The sequence below is a fragment of the Fringilla coelebs genome (genome assembly GCF_963513975.1).
Source record: "Fringilla coelebs genome assembly, chromosome: 1".
Classification (NCBI taxonomy): domain Eukaryota; kingdom Metazoa; phylum Chordata; class Aves; order Passeriformes; family Fringillidae; genus Fringilla; species Fringilla coelebs.
In genome coordinates this window covers 97,811,187-97,834,720 of record NC_140028.1, presented here as the reverse complement: position 1 = coordinate 97,834,720, position 23,534 = coordinate 97,811,187, and the positions used below count along the sequence as shown (strand labels likewise).

At 38.8% G+C, this 23,534-nt stretch overlaps 1 protein-coding gene across 1 annotated transcript in view; it reads left to right on the top strand.

Moving 5' to 3' along the window:
• The window catches only part of CNTNAP2 (contactin associated protein 2), a gene marked incomplete at both ends in the record, with an annotated part of 998,227 nt that overhangs the window by 898,287 nt on the left and 76,406 nt on the right, over positions 1–23,534 (top strand). Inside the window, 2 exons of the mRNA XM_084204413.1 lie at positions 15,617–15,835; positions 18,358–18,594. Coding sequence (XP_084060539.1) covers positions 15,617–15,835; positions 18,358–18,594 — 456 coding nt within the window. The remainder of the gene's footprint in view (positions 1–15,616; positions 15,836–18,357; positions 18,595–23,534) is intronic.

The window sequence follows — 23,534 nt, the reverse complement described above, 5'->3', positions numbered from 1 at the left end:
TCAAGCATGTCACTTGGCTAATAACCCCTAAAAGTGCCCTAAAAGTCTCCCCAAGGAGTGACCACTGGGCAGCTGTGGAAGGGATCATATGGAGTGGCTTGCTAATGAGAGCAGTGGCATGGCTGCAGGATGGGTGCACTTTGTACACCCATCTGTGGGTGTGGGCAGGGGATGCTCAGAGCACTCTCATAGCTGACATTTGCACATGGAAGGTCCCGTGCTGCTGCTGGGGCTCAGCTGTTTCTACACTACTTAGTTGAGACATAAGTAACTCCTCCAAAATCAGACAAGTGACAGTGACAGACTGGGGACCACGATTCCCATGGCTGTTTGGTTCTGCCCAAAAAGTGTTCATTCCTCCAGGCTGAATGCTCTAACACATGACTGATTAATATATTTTCTTGCAAATTTTAATAATTCCATCACGTCTTTCTCTAGAGGCATCCTAAAACGCAATCCTACCATATCAATGAGTTTTCCATATGATGCTCAAAGTCCCTTATGTTAAAATAAATGCAGCTTATGTTTTCCACCACTTGGTTTTTCAACTCAGTAAGGAAACTGGTGTGACCTTCATTGTTTCTTTTAATTGAGTTGTTATTTTGTTTTCCTAGCAGAAGGTCACTTTTCTATAAAACATCCCCCTAGGAAAGCATGTTGCATTAGCCACATGTCAAAGAATGCATAGGACACTGAGGAATCTCTTCATCCCAGAGGCCCACAAGAAGTTATTAAATTAAGTGGAAATATATTACATTTCTTCTGGGAAATTTATGACCCAAATGTTTTTACAACTTGCAAGCTGTACTTGCAAGCTGTCACTCTATTCCAGGACAATAGGAAAGTTTCAAACAACCAAAAGAAAACCTGGTCTGAAGAACTGCAAGCACTATTCTTTAAAAGACAAGATTCTGTTTCAGATGAGGCAGGTGATACAGAAAGGCCTGATATTCCAACAAACCAATTTATGACTCATCTGAGAAGACCAGTTCCACCTCTACTTTGTTCCAAATTAGCAGATGGGGATAGCTGCCCAGTCTGGCACGTGGGAGCCAGCCAAAGGCAGCAAATAAACAATCCAGCTGGGGAACAGGCTAAAACTGACCAGTGGAAAATCTTAGTCACAGGGCTGTGGGGAAATTAAGGCCACCTTCTGTAACTGGCTTGGATGTTGGCAGACTATAGTAACAGGTTGCTTTACTTGGGTGTCCCTCAATGACAATATGGCATTCATGACCTTCACTATACAGTGCATCCCCTCAGCATTACCCCTCTCCTTTCAAGGGTGATTGGACGCCTTTCTCATTGCCATAAATGCCTCTTTAAAAGTAATTTCATGTGCAGTGTCTTATAAATCAGTTACAGCTCACACAAAGTTCAAGGTGGTTGACATTCAAAGAGCATAGTTGTCCCTGACTTTGCTTTGCACTAAAACCATGCAACACATGGCAAACCACTGCTGGCACTACCACTCAGTAGTTCATCTCAGCTCTTCGTCCTCATTTCCAGTTTACTTCCATGCTGACACTGCAGAGGCTTTGTTACCTTCCTCATGTGTGCTAATCATTTTTATGCAGAAAGTAAATATTTGCTATGCTGCACAAAATTGCCAGATGCTATAGGCATATGACAGAAACAAACCTTCTGGGTCCTTGAGTTTAGATCCTCACAGTCACAGACAAACAAAATGCATAACCTGTGTCTAGCTCCCTAAATTTATGCAACTCTATTGAATCTTTGCCAGCTGGGCAACTGTCTCAGACTCACATTTATTTTTTTTAAGAAGTCCTAATTCCTAGCAGTTTGGTTTGCATCTTTTCTTCACAGCCATGCATTCTTGTTTCAGTATTGTTCTTTGGCTGAACTAATTGTCTTCACTTCCTAGCATTCACTCTCCCCTTGTATGCTTACGGTGCAATCATATCTTCTCTCAGCTTTTAATTGCTGTGTTAAGCAAAACAAACTCGCATAATCTCTTCTCATAAGATATTTTGTCTTGTTCCATTCTCTGGTTAATAAGATTCTGCCTACTCACTGTACCTTGAATTCTTTCTTAAACACAGGTAATCCAAACTATTGGCATTAATTCTGATAATGGTTTACCAGTGCCCTCCACAATGACATTAATTCTTGTGCTGTGCATTTGTCCTAGGAATTTTTGGCTGATTACACTGGGATACTGTTTGTCATGTATTATTTTCTGACCTCTCCAACCTTGTGTTACTGGACAAAAAAAAAAAAAAAAATAGACATATGCTGAATTCTTGCGCAAAGGAATTTATTACTGTACCAAATATGACTTGACCCAAACCAAATTAGAGGCCCTCAAATTTTCTGATGACCCATACTTCACCCATCTCATCAACAATCTCTGCAATCTGTTTTCCATCCCTGCTCTTTTCAGAAAAAAATCAAATACGCTAAATCTATAACAATTCTCTTCTTCCAAAAATCAGAGGGTTTTTTTAAATCAAAGAAGGATATCCATTGTGTTGACTGTGGTAAACCCATTATATGGTTTCGTATTGTTTGTGTCTGCCTTACACAAGGCAATGATATCTATTTCACTTGCTGATTTTATGGGCAGTCTTACCTTGATTGACTGCAGGCCAAAATCTTGTAAGTCATTAAAGATATGGTAATTCCATTCGTTTACATATTCTTTGTGATTACCTGTGATTTGAAGTTAAAAGACTCCAAAAAACTCTCATTATTTTATACCCTTATGCAGGCTGATGTGAACCAAATCCAACCACAAACATCTCAGCTCCCCCATCTCCAGGATACATCAGTTAGGAGAGCATCCAGACAGTTCTTCCTGCGATTCCCACCTGGTGTTCTCCTCCTGGGACAAACCTCTTTGCCCATCAGAGAGAGCAGAAAGGAGGGATGGGGGAGGACGCACACCTGAGTGTCTTTTGTCACTGTCACTCCTACCTTTAATCCCAGTCACCAACATCATGCCATAACTTGAAATTCCATGAATGAGGAAATCTGAAAGAGTCCAACGAAGCTTCATTGTTTCTTCACACTATGTGGCCTGAATCCAGCGGGTCTTCTGGGCCTAAATTATTTACATATTTTTGAGAATCATTCTTCTAAGTGGATAAAGAGAATCTTGGTACTCTAAAAACTACTTTTTTTCTTTAAGCTGAACTTTTTAGATAAAGTGTTAGCAATTGTTCTGTTAGCCTATTGAAAGTCTAAATTAGTCTTTATTGGTTTTACCAAGGCAATTCAGTTTTAAAGTAGAAAAAGGTTTTCTGTGACTAGAAGATTAGCTATAATGAAAGTGGAGGTGTTTTTAACAATAATACAGTGGTATCCATGGTGCTTAAAATATTTATGCAGATGGTTAATTCAAATTATGTCAACAGACTGATTCAAGTAAATATAATTATTTTCTCCCTAGGTGTTTATAGGTAGATGCTAAATGTTCATATAGAGTTCCAGCCACAGATTTTCCTAACACTTTGCAGTATTTCATTATGGTTTAAATAGTAGTTTAAAAAAATCAGTTTAAATAGTGAAGGAAATTAATTCATTGTTAAATTTTGTTCCATTCGGGTTCTGCCTTTTTATCTTGCCTTGCTACAGTTGTTCTAAGGAAAATGAATTTCTACTCACAACTTTTTGTTTAGAAACTTTGAACACATATCATTTCTTACATTTTAAAAGGAAAGAAAAACTTAATGTAAAATTTTGTTAAAAAGTTAATAAAATGGTAATCTATTTTTAAAGAGTATGAAGTTACTATCACAAGGCTGCCATAACACTATCTTGCATAATTTAGACTTTTTATACCCTCTTGATCTAAATGTCTTGACTTTGTTTTTAAAAAAGAGCTTTTGGTCTCAACTCATCCACTGCAGACAGCTCTCTACTCATATGAAATCTTAGAAACAAATGTTTTATAAATACATAAATCCTGTCATTCATCATTTTATGTTTTCCACTGCTACAGCAGGAAACAGGAACAGGTCTCCTGTTGGCTTTACATTTCCTGAGACTCGTGCATAATCCAGCAAAGTACTTCACAAAAGGTGGCTAAACCAAGCAGCTCCCTCACTCACACACTGCATCAGGTTTTCTACCTCTAATTACTATGAAATCTAAGATATTTTTACCTCCAAAAGATCAGTTCTGTTTCCCACTCTTGTACCTCTCCATGATACTTCTGGTTTGTATTTTTAGTAGATACTTCTTCCTGCTGCATGATAAAAAGCAAATAACACCAAAGATACCTTCTTCCATCTTGGGAAATCTATCCTGGGTTTTGGCAACTGTAAATTATTACAAGTATATTTTCCAGAGAAGAAAATCTTTGACTCAAACTTTTGGTAAAAGTTTGAGTTATCTGGGACACAGTTAGCTGGGTCCATCTACCCCACCCCCTCACACGCTCCCTTTTCATATACAGAGTTACTACTCTAAAAACAAAATTGAGTCATATTTTTGGATGGCTTTTTTTATTGTGGTAGTAAAGTGCATAGTGCAACCCAGTCCTCACCCTGATGGTGACCCTGGACAGCCACAGAGAAATAAATAGCCATGAAAAATTGCTTATAAAAGAGGCACTACAAACAACAAAACTTACACAGCCAGGCAGAAAAATCAATAAATTCATATCATCATGAGGCCCTGCTGTGATGCAAAAATTTTTCAGTAGCTACCACCCAGGCACCTAAACACCTTTGCAAGTCTTAGCCACAGTCCACAGCAGAATTTACAGCTAATAAACAAATTACAGGATAAGGAAAGCACCACAGAAGAAGAAGAAAAGGACACAGGGAATGTGCTTTCATAAAAGCACATCACAAAAAAGTGACAGTCTGGGCATTTAGTTTTCAAACCTGCACCAGGCTCTTACCACTTTAAGTATGATGCACAATTTACAGTTTTGGCTGATTTTTATGGCATTCAAATGTGACATATTTGAGAGGGGCGTCGATATCCTTGTCTCTGTTTGTAAGCACTTGAACACATTGCTCAGCAGCTTCAGAACTGTGCCAAATTCATAATCATTTTTCATAGTAAAATAAGCCACTCTCTCCTCTCCAAAAACCTCTCTGATGCTTTACCATTCTCAGGCAAAATCTGATTTCATGAACATTACCACCTGCTTTTATTTTGCCTTTCATCCAAAAAAAATAGCTATCAGTTACACAAAACCCTTTATATGCTGCATGGGAGAGCTCTGTTCTGATGTCTCTGCTTCCCCCTTGTTGTGCTGCCTTCTGTTGTATGGGAGCAATTCAGCTTCATGGTAAAGTGCTGCAGTTAAAAGCATATAATGAAGTATATTATAAGCCACTACAGACAGGAGAACACACATCTCCTCCCCTTTTCCACTCAGTGCACTGACTACAGTTCCCTTTGTGTGAATCATCTGCCACAAAAGAGACCAGGAGATATTGCTGCTGTATTTTTTTTAAGCATTAGTAACTCTCATGAGATGAATCAACAGACCTTCAATGAGTCACCGTTCCTGCTCCTTCCTTCTTTCCAGGCAGCTAAGTAGTTATTGGAAGAGAACTGGCTGGATGGGAGGTAACATCTATCTGAAATTGTATTTATTGCCTTAGAATTAAAGCAAGTGGTTTTTTTTCAAGTCCTGCTCTAACTATCTAATGCTTGGCTTTAAACAAGGCATTTCACATCTCTTTTCTTTGGTTCCTTGTTTATGCAGGACTGATTTGTTTTTTTTTTTCTTATTGCCCATGGCCGAAAATTGCTGTATCAACTAAAATACAACCACAAAAAGAGTGGAAGTTGTTTCCAAGCGCTTATCTACACGACAGCTGCAGTGTAATTAGCATAACTGAAGTAATTAATAAATAATGATAATAAATAATTTTTTTCTTAGGGCATATTTGGCCTTTGCATGATCTTTTATGAGAAAACTTGGTACTTCCATTAACTCAATTATTTTTGTCCCCCAAAGCAATCTAATGTACTGTGTAGGAAGACTGGTATTTATTTTTGAGTGGTTCATTGGCAGTCAAGATTATTTCAAAGTAAAATAAAATAACTTAGTTATTATCAAAATCAAATCCCTCCTTATCTTTGTCCTTACACAGATGTTTACTCATGATGAAAAAGGTGTTGTACTGTGTTCTGATGTCCCTTCATTCTGAGTTACAGTATAGCTATGGTCAGCCTTTCCAAAACATTGCAAGTTGTGTAACTGCTTGTCTGCCAGTAGAAAGGGAACTGCTGTCTCTCTGCAAGGTGAGAAAAGCCAGGAATTTTATTTTTACCTTGCAGAGATTTTGGCCAGTTTCAGGTGGCCTATTTACAGTGCAGTACAGTACTTCTGAGTCAACTGGTATATATTGTATATTTAAGATTTTATATATATTGTATATTTAAGATTAAAACCACAGGTGAAGATAATGAGGCTCAGCATGGATACAGTAGGTGAAGGTTATTACAGTAGAGAGAGTCTATTCCAATGCAGGCAATGAAAGAAAAAAACCCAGCTTAGTTATTCAGTCAGACAGACAAATATATCAAAATATGTCTGATCAGTCATAAAACGAAATTATGAAAGAATTATTTTAACATATTTGATTTCCATTAATCCAAAGATGCTTTGTTCCTGCAAACTGAAACTAGAATTTATACTTATTACCTGTCCAGTTGTTGAAATTACTGGTCCATCTGTAAATGTTACTAAACAGAAGATATTAAAGAATTGTGAAGGAAGAGGGACAATAATGCATCAAAGTTCACTACTTTTAAATATATTGCAAAGCAATTTATTTGTGCACAGTCTTGTTTTACAATGCAACAACATAGTCATATGCATAAGAAAACAGCAGCTACTGCTGAATCAGGTCAACATCTCTCAGTAGATTTGATTCCCTGTCCATTCTCAAGGAAATGTCACTACAAGTTTACAGCTGCCAGATGTAGATACTGCACACAGCAGAGACTGAATCAAGTGCCTTCAGGCTGCAGACCAAATGGTGGAGAAAATGAGGACCAAAAATATGAGAATAGACACTTTAGGGGTGCCTTTCCTGCATTCAACAAAGCGATTTCATTTATTTTTCATTCTCATACAATTTTTTTTTTAGTGCACAGGATACTTTGAAAATTTCAAGATAAAAACAAACTGAAAAGCTCATAAGAAGCTTCAGACATTCTGAAGAGTGATATATTCCTAATGAAATTGCACAGGAATTGAATAAATTCTGTTCACCATAAACGTTCACCAAATCTTTAGTCTTTGGGAAAAAAATCCACCCTTGGATTACTATTTGTATTTTTTCTAAATATTATGTTATAATTTCTTCCAAAACTTTTATGATTAAAGCCATTCAGCTACATACTTTCATTCCTTTAACTTTCATTTATAAGTTAATTTTCCTTCTCCTTTCTATACATGTTTAAAGGCTTCCTGTGACTGAAGGTAAAATGAGTTTAAAAATATTTCCTCCAGGCAGCAAGAATTTCACTGGGAGAAATCAGTAATACTGTTACAGTATGTCAGAAATCACTAATATTTAAAACTACAGATACATCAGCAAAATGTTAATGCCAACAGCTGCACTTCTTACTGTACATCCTTTTTTGCAGGGAAGTAGTATTTTACCAATACATATGGTAATGTCTCTTCCCACACATCTCAAGTCCCTGAACATCAGGGCAGGGACTGGGAGGAAAAGGTTTCTCTCATTGCAACTCAGCTCAGCTTCAAGATTCCCTGAGGAACAGGAACGAATGTGGAGCCCTGGGATTGACAAGATGCATCCCATGGTCCTGAGAGAATTTGCTACTGTAGTTGCCAAGCTATGCTCTGTGATATTTGAAATACCATGACACTCAGGCAAAGTGGCTGGGAAAAGGTAAAGAAGAGAACCCTGGGACCTCCTGGTCAGCCTTAACTCTGCCTGGTAAGATCACAGAACAGATTCTCCTGGAGAAGGCATATGCACGACAGGGAGGTGATTGGAGACAGCCAACACGGTTTCATCAAGAGAAAATTGTGCCTGACTAACCATCAGCCAGTTCTCTCAGGACTCTGGGGGAACATCTCATTGGGTTCCATAGACTAATGGACATTCAGGTTCCTCAGATGGTCACGAGCCTGATCTCTACTCATAGTGAGAAGTTCTTTGCTCTCCCAGTCCCCATCCTGCTGTCCATCCACTGGAGAGGCACAGGAAGAAAGACTGGCATTGGAGACTTGAAGGCAAAAGAGGTATTGAATACCTCAGCCTTCTCCTCATCCATTGTTACGTCTTCCACCACTGTTTATTGGCGGTGGGTGCACCTTCTTTGACCTTCCTTTTCTGGTTAACAGACCTGTGGAAGCCCTTTCTGTTATTCCTTGCATCCCTTGCCAGGTTCAGCTTCCCTTGGCCTTCCTCAGCTGTATTTCATCTCTGTCCTCTTCCCAGTTTCCTGTCCTTGTTTCCACTGCCTGTGCATTTACTTCTTTCCCTTTAATTGGACCAGCATTTCCCCACTCAGCCGTGCCCATCTCTTGTTTTTCCTGCCTAATTTCTTGTTCCTGGGGATTGCCAGCTCTTGTGCTCTATGGAAGACTTCCTTAAAGATCTGCCAGCTCTGCTCTGCTCCCCAGTCCCTGAGGGCAGTCTCCGGGGAACCCTATTAAATATCTCCTTGTGGAGCTGGAAGCTTGCTTTCCTAAAGTCTTCCTGACTTCATTCTTTACCTGATCCATATATCTCAGGACTGCAACATATACCTGTGCATGATCCTGATGCCTAGAGAGTTTACCTAGAACAGAGGCTGTAGAGTGTCAAAGGAATAAAGTTGGTATTTATTAAAAGGCCTTTGAAGGATACACCCTGGGCAGTACAAAAGCCCAGCTGTGGCTCCACCCAAGATGGATGCCCAGTCGCATGTTTTCACACTTTTGTAAGTTTTGGTCCATTTACATATTGGGGCTAATTGTTCAATTGCAGCTTCAGGTTATGAAATCACATCCTCCCAGATTGCTCTCCTCAATTCACTGATGTTTACACTTTTTGGGCCCGAAGCTGCAATGGTGTCCTTGGTTCTCAGGCTGGAAAAGGTTTGTTTTGTTTAACTAAACTGTGAAGAGAACTTGCTAACCCTTTATATGAAGTTCAGAGTTATATACTCATGCAGTACAGAATCTGGAAAATATGAAATCTTTAAGGAATCAATCCCTTCAGCTCAGGCTGTCTCCAATCTTGATGTCCCCAATTCACTCGTTACATTGGTGACCCTCAGACACAGATGGATTATTCATTCGCCACAGAATATCAGCTTGTTCTAAAGGTTCAGAGAGACAATGAGCCTTACTTGTATGGTACCTTGTGGGTAGATTCACATGAGAAGTGTATCTTATATAACATTAAATCAAAGCAATAGCTTTACTCCCCCTTCTTTCCGTTCTCAACACTTACGTAAATGACCGCATAAGATTCAAAAGAATGTAAAGTTTCATTATTTTTCTTTATTTTACCTGTAACCTGTAGGCACATATAGAGTGTGTCTGGTCTGTAAAATGAGCCCCTATATTAGAGAGATCCCTGAGCAGTTTCTGAGAAAGATATAGCATGTCCACATAAATCAGCACTCAGCTATGCTGGGATTGATCCTCAATGCAGTGTAGTCTCTCATTAGGAATAATTACTGTTGGCACAGCATCATGCTGATGCAGCTGTGCAGCTTCCAGAGCTGGTTCATTTGGCACTTAGCTCAGGGATCACTGAAGTCTTGGGCATGGATGCACACTGTCATTTGGTCAAATGAATGAAGGTTCTGCTCATTAGTTCAAATGGACTTTTCATTTGGGAATTAGATAAATGATGAAGCTATGCAGATGCTTAGTCCCATTATTGTAAATACAGTTATGATTTTTGACAACTACCTGATTATTAACAGACATCCAAGCTATGCAGTAGTTCCTGTATTGCAATCAAGCAACTTGGATCAACAATTTTTCTCTGTTGTGTTGCTTTGGTAGCTTTAATTTTAAGTCGTGTCCTTTGAGAAGTGGCCTCCTTAAAGCAGGTCCTGTGTTCCAATATGGCACTTCAGGACAGCATCTGTAGCCCTTTTCACCTATTTCTGACAGCCAGGAACAACCTACCAAAGTTGTTTCCATGTCATCATTGGCACAGCCTCTCTCAGCCCTGCTCAAATAAGGGCACCAGGGAAGTCAATTTAGAGATGACATTGTGAAACTATCTTTAAACACAAAGATCTGAGTATAAGTGGGAAGGGTGGACAGGATAGTTACTTTCAAATCCTAGATTGCCTACTTTTCTATTATTCAGAGTCTTCTTTTCTATCTGTTAAAGGCAGTGGGAAGGATTCCAATAACTACATATATCAGACCTGATCTTGACTATTTGATAATCTTGACCATTTGATAGATTTTATATAAAGATGTATAGACCACTAGCTCCAGAAATATCTATCACCTTTCTCTTTTTATTAGGCTTTCTTTCATTTTCAATCATTTCACTGAATTCTGTCTACAGGTTCAGACAGTGAGCCCTTTGTCAGAGGTGTATCTACAAACAAACTCTCCAAGAAGTTTGGCAGATGTTGCTCTTACAGAGCTACAATATTTTCAAGCTGTTGTTTTCTCAGAACAAATATCTCTCTGGCAGATTCAGTTTACAGTTCATAGCTTATTGTTGTAAGCTATTTTACAGCCAAGTGAGTGAACTCTGATTCTAGATGTAACATGGCATTTATGTTCTAAGAATGGGATTTCAAAAGGATTCTAAAGACGTTAGAAACTTGTCCCTTTGATGTAAGTCAACTAAAACATCAGTCAGTTCCATTTGAAGGGTATAAAAATACATCAGGGGATGTAAGAGAAACAAAGTATGAGGGAGGACATGTTTCAAAGAAAGCATAATGGGGCAGAAGGAGAGAAATAGAGAGATGGGCGTACATTAGAGAGGTGGTTGAGAGCAGAGTTGTAATCCCTCTTCCTTTTTTTCCCGGTTTATGTGTCTTGAGAACATCCACCTACTGATTAGCATCTAGTGAGTACCCACCCATCCATTATCATCTCTTTCTTTGCTGGCAGCCTCATTATAACTAGAGCTCCTAGCCTGAAATTCATCAACAAAGATCAAACTAGAAAACAGGGGAGAAAAGGATACTTGAAACACAAGGAGTTCAAGGAAAATGGGAGATCTTGAATGCCAGAAACATCTATCAGCTCATGTAACTTGGGCATACCAGAGGACATAGAAATGTGTGCTGCTTCCCCTGCAGCTGACCCTCAGAACTTGTGTTTAACTAAAGCATATCTTCTAGAAAGCCTTGAAAGGAAGGACCCAAGAAGCATGGACTCCTACAGAGAATGCAGTCATAGAATCATGGAATCACAGATCAAAGCATGCCAGGTTAGAAGGTCCCTCAACGATCATGTGGTCCAACATTCCTTAAAAGAAGCACAGTCTAGGCAAAATGTCCTAGCACCCTGTCCAGCTGAATCTTAGAAGTGTCCAGTTTGGAGGAACCTAGCACTTCCCTGGAAACATTTTCCCAGTAGCTAATTGTTCTCACTGTGAAAAGTTTCACTCCTGTGTGTCCCCAGGAGTAACCTGTACACGTTACCCTTCATCTTTTCCATGTGACTTCCTACCAAAAGGATGTCTCCATCTTCTTCGTAGCCACCCCTTAAATAGCAGAACAATGCTGAAAAGGTCTCTCCCGAGACCTTCTTTCTCAAAGCTAAACACAGTTTTCTCAGGCTTTCCTCCAACAGGCTTTCAAGTACTTTGATCAGCTTTGCAGACCTTCTTATGTTTGTCATTGTTGAATTTCACAGGTTTTGTCAGTCCACTCTTCCAGCCCTATCCAGGTCTTCCTGCACAGTGGTTCAGTTGTACCCCTTCATTTTTATGGGCAAATGCTTCACGGATTTAAGATGAGGAAACGATGAGACCTAAATAGAGCTGAAAACAACACAGAACAAAGAGTGAGAAGGGCATTTTGTTTGCCAAAGTTGCTCTTCTGTGTTCTGAACAGATGGCTGACAACATCCTGAGACCTTAGAAAATTGAATCGATGAGAGAAACGTGTTCAGATTTAATTATATGTAATTGCACAAGGCACAGAAAGGGTAAAACTAAGCTACAAACCTCAGAGTATTGAGTGAATTTATGTAGTAGGAGTACATAAAAAATTCACTCTTGTTCAATTTTATGAAATTTTCATCACAAAACCTTGTTCTGACTGAATAAATTAAAACCCACATTAACTTTTTTTTTTAAATAGTTAGGCAACTTCAGACATTTGTTCAAAGTCTGATTATTATTCTCGTTTCTTAGAAAAACTGGCTTTAGCTTCACGGTATTTGGTAGACTAGAAAATAAAATTATTCTTAGGAAAATTCACTTCATTACCTAAAAAGTGACCAGTGTAAACCTCTGGACATTTTTTTGCAGCTCATTTCCTACATCTTTTTGGAAAAACATCCTGTGCTGGGTCAGTCATTCTGAATAAATACTCACATATGCACAAATATGTTAGATATTTTTTCAATCCCCCTATTCAAATGTTTGACAAAATAATACCACTGTCACATCAATCAAAGATGCATTTGAGTAAAAGAGATTATATCATGCAAGGATTGTAAGTGTAGACAGAGCCTGAGAAGTACAACATACTGAGGGGGAAAAAAGCTAAACAATTGCCAGTCTTCTTATATAAGAAGTTACACTGGACTTCTGAACAAATTGGATGCTGTACTGGCTGTGGCTGAGGTGGAGTTAGTATTCTCCTCAGCAGTCCATACGGCGGTGTGTTTTGAATTTGTGCCTAGAACAGCTTTGATACCACACCAGTGTTTTGCCTATTGCTAGCAGTGCTTGCACAGCGCCATTCTCTCTATGCCAGCCAGGAGACTGAGGGTAGCAAAGGCATTGGAAAGGGACACAGCCAGGATCATTGACCAAAAGAACACCTTGCTCAGCAGAAAAGCTGGCATAGAGGAAAAAGAAGGAGTGGGGGCAGTGTGCTCAAACCCGACCTTGAACTCTTCATTCCCCCAGCCTTGAGAGTCAGGGTCTCAAGAGATGTTGGAAGAGCAATTGCCAGTAAAAACTGAGACAAAAAGACTGTTGAGTACCTCAGCCTTCTGCCTGTCAGTTGTCACCAGGCTAACTGTCTCATTTTTTGGAGGTGTGAAATTTCTTTTGTCTTCATTTTCTGACTAATGTGCCTGTGGTCAGATATTCATCCATTTCTGTTAAGACCTGTCATCTTACTTAGAGATGTCCCTGGTTGGAAAGTACTTATTCCATAGACTGAAAATGGAACTAAGAATGAAGAGTCAGAACCAGTAACATAACTTGTATGTGAGACATCCTATTTGCAGCCTCTGCCCACCTGTGAAGCTCTTTTCATTGACATATTTCATGGCTTTTTTCAGTCCATCAGTCTAGAAAATACATTTCCTCACCTTTGGTATGGGAATCGTGTTTTTAGGTAGGTTGAGGAAGGATCAGGAAGTCCATAGATGCAGTGTTATCTTCTCTAACTTTCAGCATCTCAGCAGATACATGCACTGAAAATGGCCTATGATGAGAGGATTTTGCTGGAAAGCTATTCTTTCCCTAAGTATTAGATTAAATATAAAAATAAAATATAAAAATATAAATTTATACAATTGGTACTAATTCCAAAGAGACCGATTTTCTCAGAAAGCTACAAATTTAATTACATATCTTTTAGTCTGTGACACAAATTTTAGTTTAAAGCCATGCATAAAGTTAGATTATGCAGGGACAGAGCTTCTACTTGAAATAACTTTATTTGCCAATTTTCTTCACTTTCCCTTTTAAAAGAAGAATAGCTTTCTTTTAAAGACTTAGGGATACTTCTATCCACAAGACCAAAAATTTGCAAACAAAGAAGCATTCTTGTGGTGGTTTTCAAAAATCCTGAATAGATAATAGTCAAAGTACACAGTAGCAATATTGACATTGTCATCAGCTGCCTCAGAATAAGAGAAGAAGTCTGCTAATAAGTCCTTATTTTGCAGTCCTGTGGACAGACAGCTTTTGGCAAACTATTCAAGCCTGACAGTGAAGAGATCTGAGGCAGTTCTTCAAAGCAAAATTTAAGGAGAATTATAAACACACGCTTGAAAATGGACTTGAATACAACATACAATTTAAGTACTGGAGAGGTTTTACTCTAATTCCTACTTTGCCTGGATTTATTGGCAGAACCACTGAAGTTACAAAACATAATAACATTAAAACTAAATATCTTTATTTCTGTAACAGCAAGCTCTGGGTTGTACAGATTTTGTGCCTTGTAAAGTGCAAAAGGAAAAACAGACTAAATCCATGGCTTATAAAAGGCAGTTTATTCAACAAATTATTTTATTCAGTGGAGAACAGAAAGAACAACAGCTTTTCAATTTTTTTTTCTTTTAGAAGTAGCCAATTTTGAAAAAAAATCAATTATATAATAAGTTTGGGTTGAAAGCACATTTTCTATAAAAACTTTATTCCTATCCATTCAATTTTCTTAAAAATGCTGTCAAGTCAATCTGATATAACTTTGTGAAAATCTATTAGGTCATGTACAAAAATATTTCACACTGTTTATCAGCATTGCTAGTGATAATGAACATGGAGTGGTGCTTTTACCCCAATTTAATAGCTTTGCTTTATATGAGAGCTTTATAATAGTGCATTATCAATTCAACCTAAGCAGAAACCACAGCTGTACTGGAACACTAAGACCCTAATTGGGCACCCAAGATCTTTGAAGAGAATTAAAAGGGAGCTGGAGCTCTGGCTTTTTTATTTTGTGTGTAGGAAAACCAAATTAAATTGAACTCTTGGTTGTCTTTACTTCTGTTTGGTATTCTCATTTGTGAATGCTGTAATTGATAATCCATTCTCTTTTAACCCTTTCATCTGATCTTTTGCCACCAGAATAGAATTTGCAGCCCAAAGATATATAAACTAAATCTCAATAAGAAAGTCATAATTATAGTACTTTATTAAAATAATTTCTATATTATTAATAACACTCAACATTCAGTAATAGTTATCAATTATGTATTTGCCAAAGATGACCTGAAGGAATGACTAGTAGGGCTTAATGGAAATTCATAAAATTTCTAAACATGGTTTTAATCATACACTATAAACAGAGCACTGTAGGACTTACAGAGCACGTACTAAAGATCCCTTTCTTTTTCAGCTATAAATTATCACATGAATTTTAGCCACAGCATTTTTAGTTCATTGCAAGAATTAATTGTCCCTCAAAATAAAACCAAAATTTAGACTTCTCCACCATTTCTTTATCAAAATGCTTATTCCTTAAAAAAAAAAAAAATTAAAAGTAAACTGGAAGGCTGCAGAGTGCAAAGATTAATGCAATTGGTTCAGGGTCTGCTGACAAAGTCAAGAAGTTTGACTTCTTCTAAAAGTCAAACTCCTACTCAAGTTAGAAGGAACCGAACCTGCCTATAAATTCAGAAAGTTGAATAGATGATGAAAAAATGACTTAGTAGTGCACATTTCTGATAGGACTCCTTACTCTTTGGGAAGTGTAAATGAACATGTTTACAAAGTAAGACTGCAAACAGATTGTGGACATCTCTTGCTTGCTGTTCCAGCTGCTACCGAGGTCTCCTTCTCGTTCGACGTGGGAAACGGGCCGGTGGAAATCGTGGTGAGATCTCCCAACCCGCTCAACGATGACCAATGGCACCGGGTCAACGCCGAGAGGAATGTCAAGCAGGCCAGCCTGCAGGTGGACCAGCTGCCCCTGGAGGTCCGGAAAGCTCCGACAGAGGGACACACGCGGCTGGAATTGTACAGCCAGCTCTATGTCGGTAAGGCGCGGAGGAGGCAGCCGGGCTTTGCTCTCGCAGTGCTGAACATTCTTTGCCAGCAGCAGTGAGTGAATGTGGAGAGCTGTGCACCTCAAGTGTTTGTGGGACAGCAAAGGGGAGAAAAGAAAAAAAAAAAGAAAAAGAAAAAAAAAAGGACAAACGCCCATAATTACAGAAATACAAAGATCAACTAAGAGAAAAATATTGTGCATTAGAAACTTGTCCTTTTTGTCTCTCTCCACCTGCATCTCCTGGCTGAAAGTGCCTCCAGCAGACTGCAGTGCCAAACACCAGAAAGTTTTTGCTGAGAGTCTCTTCCCAGACGCACAAACACTTTTTCACCACAGAAGTGAAAACTTCTGCAGAGTTCTTGCCAGGACCACATGCGCCTGCAGTGCCCATCCTGGCCTCGGCAGCACTTCCAGCCTCTTTAGATTTGATCATTGGCCGTACTTTTGCATTCACCGCTCTCACTGCAGTCTTTTCCCTTTAATCCCGTGGGCTATTTACTCAATTGATGTCGGAAAGCACCACACAGTGCCACACAAATGCATTCCCTGGAACCAAGTTAGTCCAGCTGCTTTCTGGAGCTACTGGTTTCCACTACATTTGGGGCAGGCTATTCCAGCAGCATTTGCATTTCTCCAACTGTGAGCCACAGGGCTGCAAAGTGCTGACATGCCAAGTGCCATTAGCTGGAATCAGAACTGCATGAAACGTTGAGCAAAGAAGCACTTTCATACCTCTCTAGATATCTGTTACAAGACAAGAAGGAGGTTAAAAGAGAAAAAAAAATAATCTTTTTCTCCATGTTAGTCAGCATTCAACAACTCAAATGAATTAAAATTATGTTTAAACCTTTCATTGCCTTAGTAATCAGCCCAGTGTCACTGTAAACTGTGTATAATGTGTCACCAGATGTGCAGGTGTTATTTACAAGATTCTCTTTTGCTGCTGTGATCCTAGAAATGGCAGTTTCAAAATAAGCTGAAAAATAAAGTTTGTTTAAAAGAGGAACACTTAACCTTTAAAAAATACCAAGCCCTTTGCTGTAAACAGGAAGAGATGGCATTTTTTTTCCTAGCCTGAGTTCTTTCAGAATTGTTGATAATTATGATTTTATTTGTTAGTTTTGAATTGACTGCAACACCAGCAATGTTTTGAAATATATAGTACCTTTATTGCCAAAAAAACGAATGTCATAATCTGCACCAGTTTTTTTTTCCTTTCTGAATTACATCTATTTCATACAACTTGGTGATGGAAGCACACATACCAGAAAACAGCTTTAAACTCTACCTGGAGTCAGACCTAGAATGGATTTGAGTTGGAGTACCCAAAATGAATACCTGAATATCGGGGCCCTGGAGGGTAATGCTGAACAAGAATTGTTTTGGTGCCTCTTTTTCCATTTTCTGTAGAATAAATATCCATTCTTTGGGTGAGCAAGAGGGACTGAAGGGTGATGACTGTATCCTAGGGGCTAGGACAGTCGCTCAGCGGGGAAAGAAGGTTTTTCATCACTGCAGTATGTAGGAGTGTACATAGAATGGAATCACACCAGAACAACCTATGCCATGTGCACTCAGCAGAGACCAAGCCTTGCCTGCTCCTACTCCAAATCACCCAGTTACTGGTACTTGGTTTGAAGCACTCTCTGGTTTGTATTTAGTCCTCTTTCCCGCTCAGGTAAATATCAGCCTCTGTGCTCTGTGGTGATGAGCATTCAGATCTCCTCAGGGACCCTCTGGCACCTGCAGCACTGCAGTAATCAAAGAGAGGAGGGATGAGCAGAAAAGATGCCAGCACTCATTGTTATTTGCTCACATTTTTTAGTTTGGGTTTTTTTGATTGTTGTTTCTAATCCAGCCTCAGATAAGACTTTCAGATAAGATTTTAGCTGAAATCACATTTTTTCAGGGAGTGTTTACTCGGTTTGAAAAAGGACAGTTCTCATTAAATGCTATAAAAAACCATCTCAACCCAGATTGTCAAATGAAGTGTTTCAGTGCTCCATCCTCCAGTCTATGCTCTGATAAATAAATAGTATACACGATGTTTCTTGGAAATCAACATGAATGTTTTCTATTGTTATTGAGAATGGAAATTTGACCCCCTTTTTCTTTGCTCACTGTGACTTTGAAAAATGTAACACTGCACAGTATATTATGGCATTATTACTAGGACCCACCATTACTAATCATTAAGAGAGAAAGGCTACACCTTAGCAGTTGAGCCAAGCTCATTTCTTCCACTCCTACCTCTAAAAACATTCAAGTTGAAATGAAAGGAAATCTTCTAGTGCTAGAATCCCAAATGTCTAATTAGTATAAAGCAAGCATTGATGAAAAACTACTGTTTATGCTTGCTAATGGTATGATATCAAAGGGCTAGGTTTCACTGACTTATTGTCATTAGGACAAGGCAATTATAAAGAAGTTAGGCTTAGCAGGATATTTCACGTGAAGCAGCAGCAATAACACCCACTCAGTGTTGTCTCACGGTCCAACATTCCCTCTCAGGCGCTGCAGGAGGCCAGCGAGGCTTCCTGGGCTGCATTCGTTCCCTGAGGATGAACGGGGTGACGCTGGACCTGGAGGAGAGAGCCAAGGTGACGCCCGGGGTGAAGCCCGGCTGCTCCGGGCACTGCACCAGCTACGGCATGTACTGCGCCAACGGGGGCAAGTGCGTGGAGAAGTACAACGGCTACTCCTGCGACTGCTCCAAAACCGCCTACGATGGGCCCTTCTGCATCAAAGGTAAATCATGGGCCCTTCTGCACAACAGGGAATGGGGGGAACTATTTGCCTGAGGGGGAAAAACCACTACGGGATCGATGTTTCAGCTTCATTAAATAAACAAGTAAATCCTGTTTGATACTTCTTGCTAACAATTCAAACTGTACACTCATTTAAATGTGGTTATTTAAAACCACACCTCTTATGAGGGCTGCGTGTTTAAATCAAATAACACAACAAAACACACCAGGAATGCCTGTAGTAGTAGCAGGTCTGGCAGAGGGTATTCCTTAGTCTTGAACTGCACAACCATAAATTCCAACTAGCACAATGTCCTGGTAACTTCTTTAGGGGAAAAATGTGGATTTAAACAAAAGCTACCTAGTCATTCAGACATGTAGGTATGACATTTGGTTTTAATATCTCATATATTGGGAGGCCAGCACTTGGCTTAAAAATTTTATCCTCCAGAAGCAGATCGAGTCTTTTAGTACCTCCAACTGGGTTAGGGATTGAACCTGCTGGGATAAGGGAAGGCACAGAGCTCCCACACTTATGTCAGCCCTTTGGAAATGCTCAAAATATGTTCTGGAATTTTAAAAGCAATGATTATAAGAGAACAATGTACTGTGTATGCACAGGTCTGCATGAGAAAGTCAAGGAGCAAGGAAAAGCAGGATCCAACAACAAAAATTGAGAAGAAAAGTAGTAATTTCTCTTTTCTTTTTTGACTGTCTGATCCACTGCTTCACCTAATAATTTTTAAAGCTCATGAAGCTAATTTGGCAGTAGGGGACAGCACCTGGCCTTTGATGTTCTGGTTTTCAACTCTTTCTCAGGAATTTTTCCAATTCAAAATCTGAGAATTATTTTGCAAATATCTATACCCTGCTCTCTTTTAGCCACACTTATAGGATGTATAAAGTTTATAGCAGACATAGGCAGTCTTTTTACCTGATGCTGTGTTGTGGACTGCATTTCCTCCCCACACACTTCAGCCACTTTCATTTTTACCCGTGTGTGTTCACTTTCATTTCATTCTGTCACAGCAAAGCTTTGTCCACTGATGATGTTGCTCACATACCGGACCATCCTCTTCTAAAAACCAAGGGATTGTTTTCATATCACCAAATATTTACATTACCCGATAGAGATGAATCTCTGGCATGATTATTTTTTACATTCCAATAAATATGATGTATTTCTAGTGCAGCAGAAGGGAAGCAGCTGCTTCTCTAGGTAATGGCTTCCACTGTGCTTGCATGCAGGAATTTCATCAGCTTTCACCATGCTGTGCTGCTTCAAAAGCAAATTATAAAGCATGTCCATTCAGTTCAGGACTGTACATACAGCAGCTCCTGAGAATGTGAATACAGTAATTTCAGTTGATTTAGCAAATGATTTGTCATGAATAATGGTAATGCATATTTAGTATGTCTGTTCATTAATGCAGTTATATGGTAGGGGAAACCTGTTCAGGCTGGAATTAGGTCAATCTCTCACAGATCATGTGTTGATAGAAAAAAAAAAAATACTGCCATACCATATTCACTGAATTCACTTTGTAGCTTTTTCTATATTGCCAGAACTCATCACATTGACTTTTATTTGTGAGGTGTTTGTTCCTCTTATGGACAGGTAAGCCCCAACCTTCCACCAAAACTAGCTCTAAATTTAGGTGTTTAATTTTTCCTGGATATGGAGCTAGCAGAATAAAAACATACCATTAATATAATAATAATTGGGAATAATTAAGCACCTAGCACAGGCAAACCCTGATTTTGGCTGGCCTGTAAGCACTTCCATAGCAATGGCAGTAATATAATATGTTATATTCTTCTCCTTACCAGTGTCCCAGTGCAGCCAAGGGCCTGGAGCTCTGACAGGGATAATTTGGACATGCAGTGAAACTTGCTGTGAGCTGGTACTCCTGCAGAAGTACTCTTGTTAGAGCAGGGATGTCTGTCCCATACGGTGTTGTGCTATTTAAACATGACATCCGATCTCTGCTTTCAATATCAAATCTGTTCCCGGCTAAAAAGGGCTCTCTAAATCCTTTAGACCTTATGCACAAGGTTTAAATTGCCAATTTCCTATCTGTTACTGCTCAAGACTGTTGTACTCATCTAGAGTATCCCCAAGTGTGATTTAATGTGGGTGAGTTCATGAGGCTTCCCTACAGAAAGAACAATGGGATACTGGGGGAAAAGCTAGAGGATAAATTACACACAACAGACTGGGTCATCCCATGATTGAAATAATTGTAAAATCTCTGTAACAAACAGTGCTGATAATGAGGTCTTTGGAAGAATTCATTTACAGCCCATTACACTTACATTGTCAATTTAACTTGCATTAAGCCTTTTAAATCAAGTAAAGTGCTGGAAAAACTTTTGTGTGTTGTCAAGCTTCCTAGACTTGGGAAAGAAGGGAGTCCTACACATTCTTTCTAATAGCAGCTCCTGGAATCTGGTACTGTGTCCTCTTGGCCTATGAGACAAGAATGAATGTATTTGCTAGAAACAAAGGGCAAACATACATAACAACTGCAAAATAAGTAATGGCAAAATAGCAAAGTATGTTTTAGTTAAAAAAAAATATTTTTAAAATTTATACAAATTTGAAAGGTTTTGGAAATTTGGAAATTTTTTTCTGTAAAATAAAATGATGCCTAAATTATATTTTAATTGATTTTGATGGAGAGATTGTAATTCTTATATTTCAATCCATTTTTTCATTAACACTTTGACACTTTCCCCTCTGTAAAAGCATTGAAATATCTATGAACATGTTTTCAAACACTCTATGATCTGTTTTCAATTATTTTTTTCTTTATAACGACAGAGTTGAATACTGCTCTGTCACTTTTATAACCTCCACTACAGTATGCTGTTTGTTGCTGTAGTGCTGGGTAAGTCTAATATGAGGCAAGCAGTAATATTTTCCTTTGTCACCTTCACTAGGAATTCCCATTGGCTGCCAGAAATAACATGGTTAGTGCTTTGCAGAATAGACTAGGACTAGATTATTTCACTCCTCTCAGTAAATATGCCAGGCCAAATAGATCTGTTGATTTGAGAATCAATAGTGCCTGACACCACATTCAAACCAATATGAGATATTACCAAAAAAATATGCCACTCAGCTGGAGCAAAAGGTGGCACAAGACTTCTCTTCCCATTGATTTTCTTTTGCCACAGGAAGCTTTCCTTATCCAAAGGCTTCATTTTGATATTGAAATCACTTGGCTGCAGTGAACTTCTTGGGGTTTGTTACATACTGAAAGTGCTAGCAGAAGAGATGGGAAAATTGAAGGGAAAAAAACATTACCATAAGGAAACCACCGTACAATGGTTCATGGCTAATAAACACACTTCACAACAAAAGCAGGCCTCACATGGTGTGGATTCTTTCACTGATGAAATCTGTCCTGAGAGCCTCTGACTGATGACTGACAAGAAATTGCATTGTCTCCAGCCTTATTAGCGGCACACCACAATGTGAATGATGTTGTAGTGGTCTGGAAATTACACTATTTTTTTTACAAGGACAAAAAGAAGTATGAAAATTCAGTCTGACATCTATTTTAACTGTATTTTTGTTTCGTATTTGAGGCATATGCAATTGGTTTTACTTCTTTCATTGCTCAGAGAAATTGCTCTGAGGAATAGCTGAAGTGTTTCTGCCATCCTGCAGATTGCTTTCTGACCTTTCCCTGTCCTTTGTTTAAGCATAAATTCTCTGGTTTTTTCTCCCACAGCTGTCCTATCATCATAAAAGCATTTCTGAGAAAACAATTAATTTTTGTTCTTCTAAAAACAAACTCTTTCCTCCCTTTAAACAAAAAATAAAAATAAAAAGCAAAGGTCAAATACAGGGCATGTGGCAGCATTCTGATGTGGGACATACCCCAGGGAGAGAGCATTCCTCCTTTGGTATTGAAATGCAGTGGAACAACAGTAGGAGAAGAAATTACACCCACCAGGAAGTGAGGCCAAAAAGAAATTTCTTTTAAAAAAAAATTAAATAGCTGGTGCTATGACTCATGTGCCTTCAGGTATGCTGGAAGGGTAAATTCAAAGCTTTCCAGTTTCTCTGCAGTTACTGAATTTGCATGAACAAACAGCAAGGAGATGCTACACTCTCTTTTCTTTTCTCTTTTGGAGTAAAGCTCAGATTCTCAGTGTGAATCCTTGCAATCCTTAAGACAATGCCCAAAATGAGCTCCTTCATGTTTGTTTTCATATTTGTATGAACCCTGAAAGCACTTACAAGTAGTATTGTTGCAGTCAGATTTCCTTCTTTTCCTGCTCCTTTCTATGTCTCAAAGAGAAAAAACAGCTTTTTACGATGCTGAGTGGATGCAAGGCATATCAGGAGGCAGCAGCTCTGCACCCTTCCACCGACTCTCAGACTGACACTCAATCAGCTCCAAATTCTGCCCTGGTTAGACTCATTCAATCCCTTTATTTGGCAAAAACATTGCATTGTTTTGCTGAAAGCAATGGAGAGGTGATTGCTAGAGTGTTTTAAGGTAACCAACTTCTTAGTTTTCATAGTTCAGAATCACAGAACCCAGAAAATCAAGGCAACATTCCCTCCCAGAGCCCAAAAAATTCAGCTGTTTTCAACATGATTGTGGTCTGTTAGCTGAAAGTCACATGAGAAGTTTTCCTCGGGTTGTTAATGTTAAGCTCCCACTCTGGTAAGTCTGAATGCTGAATTCAGGTTTTTTTACCTGTAGATCATACTTCAGGACTCAGGTTTTAGCCTCTTTTGGGTAAATATATATACTCATAAAAAATAGATATGTTTCTAAAGCTACTCCATTCTTCAGTTCTGTCAATATTGCCTTTTTAAACATTCACAGTTACGCTCTAATACTTTGAAAGTTGCACTTCAGTGCAACAATTTTTTCATTGGAAAAAAACCCAATGTTTTTCTTTTTAAATAGTACTCTT